We start from the raw sequence: 12,309 nt of genomic DNA, 5'->3' as shown, positions 1-12,309 counted from the left end.
ATCCACTCTTACTACAATCAACCAGTAAACAGAATACACATGTCAGACCACAAAGCCTTCCACCCTTAATACAATCAACTAGTAAACAGAATACACATGTCAGACCACACAGCTATCCACCCTTAATACAATCAACCAGTAAACAGAATACACATGTCGGACCACACAGCTATCCACTCTTACTACAATCAACTAGTAAACAGAATACACATGTCAGACCACACAGCTATCCAACCTTAATACAATCAACTAGTAAACAGAATACACATGTCGGACCACACAGCTATCCACCCTTAATACAATCAACCAGTAAACAGAATACACATGTCAGACCACAAAGCCTTCCACCCTTAATACAATCAACTAGTAAACAGAATACACATGTCAGACCACACAGCTATCCACCCTTAATACAATCAACCAGTAAACAGAATACACATGTCAGACCACAAAGCCTTCCACCCTTAATACAATCAACTAGTAAACAGAATACACCTGTCGGACCACACAGCTATCCACCCTTAATACAATCAACTAGTAAACAGAATACACATGTCAGACCACAAAGCCTTCCACCCTTAATACAATCAACTAGTAAACAGAATACACATGTCAGACCACAAAGCCTTCCACTCTTACTACAATCAACCAGTAAACAGAAAACAGGTGTCGGACCACACAGCTATCCACCCTTAATACAATCAACCAGTAAACAGAATACACATGTCAGACCACAAAGCCTTCCACTCTTACTACAATCAACCAGTAAACAGAATACACATGTCGGACCACACAGCTATCCACCCTTAATACAATCAACCAGTAAACAGAATACACATGTCAGACCACAAAGCCTTCCACCCTTAATACAATCAACTAGTAAACAGAATACACATGTCAGACCACACAGCTATCCACCCTTAATACAATCAACTAGTAAACAGAATACACATGTCGGACCACACAGCTATCCACCCTTAATACAATCAACTAGTAAACAGAATACACATGTCAGACCACACAGCTATCCACCCTTAATACAATCAACCAGTAAACAGAATACACATGTCGGACCACACAGCTATCCACTCTTAATACAATCAACTAGTAAACAGAATACACATGTCGGACCACACAGCTATCCACCCTTAATACAATCAACTAGTAAACAGAATACACATGTCGGACCACACAGCTATCCACCCTTAATACAATCAACCAGTAAACAGAATACACATGTCAGACCACACAGCTATCCACTCTTAATACAATCAACTAGTAAACAGAATACACATGTCGGACCACACAGCTATCCACTCTTACTACAATCAACCAGTAAACAGAATACACATGTCGGACCACACAGCTATCCACCCTTAATACAATCAACCAGTAAACAGAATACACATGTCAGACCACACAGCTATCCACTCTTACTACAATCAACTAGTAAACAGAATACACATGTCGGACCACACAGCTATCCACTCTTAATACAATCAACTAGTAAACAGAATACACATGTCAGACCACACAGCTATCCACTCTTACTACAATCAACCAGTAAACAGAATACACATGTCGGACCACACAGCTATCCACTCTTAATACAATCAACCAGTAAACAGAATACACATGTCAGACCACAAAGCCTTCCACCCTTAATATAATCAACTAGTAAACAGAATACACATGTCAGACCACACAGCTATCCACCCTTAATACAATCAACCAGTAAACAGAATACACATGTCGGACCACACAGCTATCCACTCTTACTACAATCAACTAGTAAACAGAATACACATGTCAGACCACAAAGCCTTCCACCCTTAATACAATCAACTAGTAAACAGAATACACATGTCGGACCACACAGCTATCCACTCTTACTACAATCAACTAGTAAACAGAATACACATGTCAGACCACACAGCTATCCACTCTTAATACAATCAACTAGTAAACAGAATACACATGTCGGACCACACAGCTATCCACTCTTAATACAATCAACTAGTAAACAGAATACACATGTCGGACCACACAGCTATCCACCCTTAATACAATCAACTAGTAAACAGAATACACATGTCGGACCACACAGCTATCCACTCTTAATACAATCAACTAGTAAACAGAATACACATGTCGGACCACACAGCTATCCACCCTTAATACAATCAACTAGTAAACAGAATACACATGTCAGACCACAAAGCCTTCCACTCTTACTACAATCAACCAGTAAACAGAATACACATGTCGGACCACACAGCTATCCACCCTTAATACAATCAACCAGTAAACAGAATACACATGTCAGACCACAAAGCCTTCCACCCTTAATACAATCAACTAGTAAACAGAATACACATGTCAGACCACACAGCTATCCACCCTTAATACAATCAACTAGTAAACAGAATACACATGTCAGACCACACAGCTATCCACCCTTAATACAATCAACCAGTAAACAGAATACACATGTCGGACCACACAGCTATCCACTCTTAATACAATCAACTAGTAAACAGAATACACATGTCGGACCACACAGCTATCCACCCTTAATACAATCAACTAGTAAACAGAATACACATGTCGGACCACACAGCTATCCACCCTTAATACAATCAACCAGTAAACAGAATACACATGTCAGACCACACAGCTATCCACTCTTAATACAATCAACTAGTAAACAGAATACACATGTCGGACCACACAGCTATCCACTCTTACTACAATCAACCAGTAAACAGAATACACATGTCGGACCACACAGCTATCCACCCTTACTACAATCAACCAGTAAACAGAATACACATGTCAGACCACACAGCTATCCACTCTTACTACAATCAACTAGTAAACAGAATACACATGTCGGACCACACAGCTATCCACTCTTAATACAATCAACTAGTAAACAGAATACACATGTCAGACCACACAGCTATCCACTCTTACTACAATCAACCAGTAAACAGAATACACATGTCGGACCACACAGCTATCCACTCTTAATACAATCAACCAGTAAACAGAATACACATGTCAGACCACAAAGCCTTCCACCCTTAATACAATCAACCAGTAAACAGAATACACATGTCGGACCACACAGCTATCCACCCTTAATACAATCAACCAGTAAACAGAATACACATGTCGGACCACACAGCTATCCACCCTTAATATAATCAACTAGTAAACAGAATACACATGTCAGACCACACAGCTATCCACCCTTAATACAATCAACCAGTAAACAGAATACACATGTCGGACCACACAGCTATCCACTCTTACTACAATCAACTAGTAAACAGAATACACATGTCAGACCACAAAGCCTTCCACCCTTAATACAATCAACTAGTAAACAGAATACACATGTCGGACCACACAGCTATCCACTCTTACTACAATCAACTAGTAAACAGAATACACATGTCAGACCACACAGCTATCCACTCTTAATACAATCAACTAGTAAACAGAATACACATGTCGGACCACACAGCTATCCACTCTTAATACAATCAACTAGTAAACAGAATACACATGTCGGACCACACAGCTATCCACCCTTAATACAATCAACTAGTAAACAGAATACACATGTCGGACCACACAGCTATCCACTCTTAATACAATCAACTAGTAAACAGAATACACATGTCGGACCACACAGCTATCCACCCTTAATACAATCAACTAGTAAACAGAATACACATGTCGGACCACACAGCTATCCACTCTTACTACAATCAACCAGTAAACAGAATACACATGTCGGACCACACAGCTATCCACTCTTACTACAATCAACCAGTAAACAGAATACACATGTCAGACCACACAGCTATCCACCCTTAATACAATCAACTAGTAAACAGAATACACATGTCAGACCACACAGCTATCCACTCTTACTACAATCAACCAGTAAACAGAATACACATGTCGGACCACACAGCTATCCACTCTTACTACAATCAACCAGTAAACAGAATACACATGTCAGACCACAAAGCCTTCCACCCTTAATACAATCAACTAGTAAACAGAATACACATGTCGGACCACACAGCTATCCACCCTTAATACAATCAACCAGTAAACAGAATACACATGTCAGACCACAAAGCCTTCCACCCTTAATACAATCAACTAGTAAACAGAATACACATGTCGGACCACACAGCTATCCACTCTTACAACAATCAACCAGTAAACAGAATACACATGTCAGACCACAAAGCCTTCCACCCTTAATACAATCAACTAGTAAACAGAATACACATGTCAGACCACAAAGCCTTCCACCCTTAATACAATCGACCAGTAAACAGAATACACATGTCGGACCACACAGCTATCCACTCTTAATACAATCAACTAGTAAACAGAATACACATGTCAGACCACACAGCTATCCACTCTTACTACAATCAACCAGTAAACAGAATACACATGTCGGACCACACAGCTATCCACTCTTAATACAATCAACCAGTAAACAGAATACACATGTCGGACCACACAGCTATCCACTCTTACTACAATCAACCAGTAAACAGAATACACATGTCAGACCACAAAGCCTTCCACCCTTAATACAATCAACTAGTAAACAGAATACACATGTCAGACCACACAGCTATCCACTCTTACTACAATCAACCAGTAAACAGAATACACATGTCAGACCACAAAGCCTTCCACCCTTAATACAATCAACTAGTAAACAGAATACACATGTCAGACCACACAGCTATCCACCCTTAATACAATCAACCAGTAAACAGAATACACATGTCGGACCACACAGCTATCCACTCTTACTACAATCAACCAGTAAACAGAATACACATGTCAGACCACAAAGCCTTCCACCCTTAATACAATCAACTAGTAAACAGAATACACATGTCAGACCACACAGCTATCCACCCTTAATACAATCAACCAGTAAACAGAATACACATGTCGGACCACACAGCTATCCACTCTTACTACAATCAACTAGTAAACAGAATACACATGTCAGACCACACAGCTATCCACTCTTAATACAATCAACTAGTAAACAGAATACACATGTCAGACCACACAGCTATCCACCCTTAATACAATCAACTAGTAAACAGAATACACATGTCGGACCACACAGCTATCCACCCTTAATACAATCAACCAGTAAACAGAATACACATGTCAGACCACAAAGCCTTCCACCCTTAATACAATCAACCAGTAAACAGAATACACATGTCAGACCACAAAGCTATCCACTCTTAATACAATCAACTAGTAAACAGAATACACATGTCAGACCACACAGCTATCCACCCTTAATACAATCAACTAGTAAACAGAATACACATGTCAGACCACACAGCTATCCACTCTTAATACAATCAACCAGTAAACAGAATACACATGTCAGACCACACAGCTATCCACCCTTAATACAATCAACCAGTAAACAGAATACACATGTCAGACCACACAGCTATCCACCCTTAATACAATCAACCAGTAAACAGAATACACATGTCAGACCACACAGCTATCCACCCTTAATACAATCAACCAGTAAACAGAATACACATGTCAGACCACAAAGCCTTCCACCCTTAATACAATCAACTAGTAAACAGAATACACATGTCGGACCACACAGCTATCCACCCTTAATACAATCAACTAGTAAACAGAATACACATGTCAGACCACAAAGCCTTCCACCCTTAATACAATCAACTAGTAAACAGAATACACATGTCAGACCACACAGCTATCCACCCTTAATACAATCAACCAGTAAACAGAATACACATGTCAGACCACACAGCTATCCACCCTTAATACAATCAACCAGTAAACAGAATACACATGTCAGACCACAAAGCCTTCCACCCTTAATACAATCAACTAGTAAACAGAATACACATGTCGGACCACACAGCTATCCACCCTTAATACAATCAACTAGTAAACAGAATACACATGTCAGACCACAAAGCCTTCCACCCTTAATACAATCAACTAGTAAACAGAATACACATGTCAGACCACAAAGCCTTCCACTCTTACTACAATCAACCAGTAAACAGAAAACAGGTGTCGGACCACACAGCTATCCACCCTTAATACAATCAACCAGTAAACAGAATACACATGTCAGACCACAAAGCCTTCCACTCTTACTACAATCAACCAGTAAACAGAATACACATGTCGGACCACACAGCTATCCACCCTTAATACAATCAACCAGTAAACAGAATACACATGTCAGACCACAAAGCCTTCCACCCTTAATACAATCAACTAGTAAACAGAATACACATGTCAGACCACACAGCTATCCACCCTTAATACAATCAACTAGTAAACAGAATACACATGTCAGACCACACAGCTATCCACCCTTAATACAATCAACCAGTAAACAGAATACACATGTTGGACCACACAGCTATCCACTCTTAATACAATCAACTAGTACACAGAATACACATGTCGGACCACACAGCTATCCACCCTTAATACAATCAACTAGTAAACAGAATACACATGTCGGACCACACAGCTATCCACCCTTAATACAATCAACCAGTAAACAGAATACACATGTCAGACCACACAGCTATCCACTCTTAATACAATCAACTAGTAAACAGAATACACATGTCGGACCACACAGCTATCCACTCTTACTACAATCAACCAGTAAACAGAATACACATGTCGGACCACACAGCTATCCACTCTTAATACAATCAACCAGTAAACAGAATACACATGTCGGACCACACAGCTATCCACTCTTACTACAATCAACCAGTAAACAGAATACACATGTCGGACCACACAGCTATCCACTCTTAATACAATCAACTAGTAAACAGAATACACATGTCGGACCACACAGCTATCCACTCTTACTACAATCAACCAGTAAACAGAAAACAGGTGTCGGACCACACAGCTATCCACTCTTACTACAGTCAACCAGTAAACAGAATACACATGTTGGACCACACAGCTATCCACCCTTAATACAATCAACCAGTAAACAGAATACACATGTCGGACCACACAGCTATCCACTCTTACTACAATCAACCAGTAAACAGAAAACAGGTGTTGGACCACACAGCTATCCACTCTTACTACAGTCAACCAGTAAACAGAATACACATGTTGGACCACACAGCTATCCACCCTTAATACAATCAACCAGTTAACAGAATACACATGTCGGACCACACAGCTATCCACCCTTAATACAATCAACTAGTAAACAGAATACACATGTCGGACCACACAGCTATCCACCCTTAATACAATCAACCAGTAAACAGAATACACATGTCGGACCACACAGCTATCCACCCTTAATACAATCAACTAGTAAACAGAATACACATGTCGGACCACACAGCTATCCACCCTTAATACAATCAACTAGTAAACAGAATACACATGTCGGACCACACAGCTATCCACCCTTAATACAATCAACTAGTAAACAGAATACACATGTCGGACCACACAGCTATCCACCCTTAATACAATCAACTAGTAAACAGAATACACATGTCGGACCACACAGCTATCCACCCTTAATACAATCAACCAGTAAACAGAATACACATGTCGGACCACACAGCTATCCACCCTTAATACAATCAACAGACAACTACTAAACAGCATAAACATGGTAAACATTTGAACTCAACTGACTTCATGACATTTGTAACAAATGTTTTACTTATGTTATCTATATAATTTCTAATAACTTTTGATTAGCCATCCTCTATTATAAGTTTTTTGTCATTATGACACATCATTGCAATAAGTGCAGTAAAAGAATAAGCAATGTAAGAGAACTAACAAGAGAAAGCCAGAAATGATGGTAAATAGACTACATTTAAAGGGAACAGACATTGATTTAAGACTTGCATGTTCAATATGTATACAGAAATCAATGTTTTGAGCACTTGTGAGCTGCAACCACTCCATTCGTACAGTCTCATCATGCTCATTGTAACTGAAACTCACATGCAAATTTGCACTTGAACTAAACAAATTTCACAAGAATTTCATGTCAACTTTGCAAACAAACAAAAAATTATTTTTCATGGTTTAAAAGTTGACAATTCAGATGTTATTCAAATAACTTTATTTTGAAAATTCATGCAACTTTTACATGAGTTTCAACTAAAACTCTTTGAGGTAATTAATGATTAAATATATCATAAATATTAGAAAAAAAATTATCACATAATATATATTGTATATGAAACAACAGGTAGAAAAACAAAAGAATAATCCAATATAATGTTTGTCCTTGAGGAGAATTGGACTATTTTCAGAGTTAGAGTTATCTCTCTTTAAGTACTTGATTTCAAATTCTATACTCATTTTAATTAATTTAAACTGATTTTAAATTTGAAAATTTAATTATTTGAATAAATATATTTTTCGAAAATTCATGCGAGTTTCATGATTCTCTTGATTCATATATCATGTCTTTGAGCTATTTAATTTAATATATAATAAAATCTAGAAAAAAAATTGCACATATATATAGAAATTTCTATATTTTTTATATATGGCAGATTTTACAATAAGAAGGAATTATTGTTTTTTTGTATCCATCAAAAAAGCAATTGCTGAAACTGTGAAACAGACTGTGTAATGGAGTAATGCATTATGTTATTGAATAAAATGTGTCTTTCTGAGTAAATAAAAATAAAAATTACTCTGTGCTTGTGTTTTTTGTTAGAATTAGCAGTCAGAGCTCAGACATAAACAAGTCTATTTTTGTTTTTGACTTAAATAAGTCGAAACATGTATTTATTATAAAAATGTAGTTTCAATTTTAGATTTATCTAAGTCAGAAAATGACAAGACTTGTTTAGGTCTATTTATGTTGGTGAAAAAACTTAATGTTACTTTGTGGCCAAACTACACCACCTATGACAGCAAAATTCTGTATGAGAGTTCACAATGACTTGAGCTATCTATATTTAATTATCTAATTGAACATCCATACTAAACACAGATGTTTTACCTCATTAAGTGTGATTCCAGGTAGTTGCATTGTAAGGTTAATTAACATTATCTCCGATTTTTTAGACTCTCATTCATATTTTTCTTTAGAAGACAAAGCATTGGCTTTCACTGTTGTCATTATTTGATTTAGATGCATGACCTCCTTATAAATATGCATGGGTCTTGAAGTTAACCAAATTTGATCACTCATGGACTTGTAGGAGTCGATATTTGCAACTTTTTGATTCTGGTCAATTGTTTCTTGTTTAACAATATTGGACTTATTTAAGTCGTATTTTGTCTTACATTAAAGGGAGACAAATCCTAAAACTTACAAATTTATACCTCTATGAGTCAAAAGCAGATTCAGACTTATTTATGTCTGAGCTCTGACTGATTAGAGGGTTTTCAATTTCAAAATATTGGACATGGAATAGACATCATGACCTTCTTTACTGACATCCAGCTTATTTGGAGTGGAATTTTGAAGTATTATTTATAAGTTGAGCCTTATCACATGGACTTATATTTTAATAAAAAGTCTTCTTTTGTGTTTTAATCATAACTTTAAGGCAGATTTTTATTGGTAAAGGCTAAAAAAGGTAATTTAATAATATTGTTGCTAACGTCACGTCTTTTCCGTCCATTGTGGTATGTCACGATCGCAATTTTCTTGTTGGTTCTCAGACAGGCAATTGTAGTTATTTTTATCCCGGGTTTTATAAATAATTGAAAATAGCAATCATATTAAATTTGGATGACGTAAGGGGGTCAAAGGACTTGAGGAATCAATATCATTGGCTGTTTTATTTTTTGCGAACGTTACTACTTGAGGTTTCCGTCCAAATCAGTGTCACGTGAGCAACATATATTTAGATCTGTAACTCTCCTGTATAGGAGTTACGATATCGCCCTTTGCAGAATTAGATTCAGAGTCAGTTCCTTCACATGATGGGGTAGCAAAGAAGGTTAGTTGTATTTAATATCGTTACAAGAGGACCTTAAATGTATTCCGTCCATCAAAAAGACGTTCGCAACAAAACGTAATGTCATGATAGTAGATGTTGCTAATGTTACTATTACGAATTGGTTTCATGTGTATTCATTTGATATAAAGTACACCTGCAAATGACATTCTGTATATTTAGAAATTCTAAACCAGACTGTACAATTTTATTACTCCAGGCATATATTAAACATCACTGTGTGCATACATTTTAACTTTTAAAGATGTTGTTGCTCATGTTACATGTCCAAATGTCGCTAACGTTACTTATTTTTGTCTCCGTCACGTTAGCAACATGAAAGTAGGAGACAGAACACAATACTGTAAAATCTGCCATATCTTATATATTTAAATATTTTATATATGAAACAATTGGTAGAGAGAAAACAAATAATCCAATAGAATGTTTGTATTTGTTCTCAAGGAAAGTTGCTGTTTCATTGGAACATACATAGCATCTCCTTTTATTCACAAAGTAATGAAACCAAATCTAAATTGATACAGCCATTGATACAGCCAATGATACAGCCATTGATACAGCCATTGATACAGCCATTGATACAGCCATTGATACAGCCAATGATACAGCCAATGATACAGCCATTGATACAGCCAATGATACAGCCATTGATACAGCCATTGATACAGCCAATGATACAGCCATTGATATACAGCCAATGATACAGCCATTGATACAGCCATTGATACAGCCATTGATACAGCCAATGATATACAGTCAGGGATATAACTCTATAGGGTTATTACAGGAAAATAACATACATTTGTTATTGTGGACTAAAAAATCAAAGAACTGTGATAACATACATATGTTACATGTTTCCAAGGGACAATATACATCATTAGTTTAGTTAAAATGTATACAAGTTCTATTGACATTACTTTTGTCTATATGTATATTTTACTAGTTAAAGATATAACAGTTCATTTTGTCAATTTTGCATAGAACACATAGATATGTTATTACAGAAAAATATGCCTGTAATAACTAAACGGTGTTATCACAGCTTTTCAATATCACTTCAAAGCATTTGCTCAGACATACATCATGCTTAATTACAATGTATTTTAATTTATTGTAAGAAATAATGATCAGAGCATGTGATGAGGTTCTGCGCAAGTTTCTCAGTAATTCCCAAGTGCATTATATAATAAGTTACATTTCTTTAATAACTTAGCCTTGTTATCACAGCTAAGTTTATCCCTTAATAGCCTGGACTCATTGATTTACCATGGTCAATCAAAAATGTATTAATTTAATTAAAAAATTATTTATCAAGGCTATGCAATTAGTTTCTGCGCAAAGTCTCAAGAGTTCCCTAGAGCCCATTATAAATGAAATAATTTTACCAATAACAAGCATATGTTATTACAGATTTAGAAAATGTAGGAATAAAGAGTAGACAACTCATGAAAATATCTGTAATAACACACGCAAGTTATTTTCTGTAATAACCCTATAGAGTTATATCTCTGACTGATATACAGCCAAAAAGTTAGATTTCAGATTAGATACAAATCTACATCCCAACTGCTTATTAGTACAATCTTAAGTCAGAAAAGCAAAGTTATTAGTACCTCAGAGCCACTGAAGTTGAATATTCCTACAACACTAACTGCTAAGTTATTAGTACCTCAGAGCCACTAAAGTTGAATATTCCTACAACACTAACTGCTAAGTTATTAGTACCTCAGAGCCACTAAAGTTGAATATTCCTACAACACTAACTGCTAAGTTATTATTACCTCAGAGCCACTGAAGTTGAATATTCGTACAACACTAACTGCTAAGTTATTATTACCTCAGAGCCACTGAAGTTGAATATTCCTACAACACTAACTGCTAAGTTATTATTACCTCAGAGCCACTGAAGTTGAATATTCCTACAACACTAACTGGCACCATTTTAGCACAGGCCCGACCGAGTGCTCGTCTTCCCAAGGCAAATACAAACGGGACATTCTGTTCATTACATAACGTCAAGATGTTGTTCAAGGCATCATCTAGTCCTCCTGAAAATACAAACGGGACATTCTGTTCATTACATAACGTCAAGAAGTTGTTCAAGGCATCATCTAGCCCTCCTGAAAATACAAACGGGACATTCTGTTCATTACATAAGGTCAAGATGTTGTTCAATGCATCATCTAGCACTCCTGAAAATACAAACGGGACATTCTGTTCATTACATAACGTCAAGATG

General features: G+C 36.8%; 1 protein-coding gene across 2 annotated transcripts in view; it reads right to left on the bottom strand.

Moving 5' to 3' along the window:
* The window catches only part of LOC134719201 (selenocysteine insertion sequence-binding protein 2-like), an 80,559-nt gene that overhangs the window by 6,627 nt on the left and 61,623 nt on the right, over positions 1-12,309 (bottom strand). For both annotated transcript variants that reach the window (XM_063582210.1, XM_063582211.1), the window contains one exon: positions 11,964-12,118. In XM_063582210.1, coding sequence (XP_063438280.1) covers positions 11,964-12,118 — 155 coding nt within the window. The remainder of the gene's footprint in view (positions 1-11,963; positions 12,119-12,309) is intronic.

The sequence above is a fragment of the Mytilus trossulus genome, chromosome 5 (assembly GCF_036588685.1).
Source record: "Mytilus trossulus isolate FHL-02 chromosome 5, PNRI_Mtr1.1.1.hap1, whole genome shotgun sequence".
NCBI lineage: Eukaryota > Metazoa > Mollusca > Bivalvia > Mytilida > Mytilidae > Mytilus > Mytilus trossulus.
This window is presented reverse-complemented; position numbering and strand designations above follow the sequence as displayed.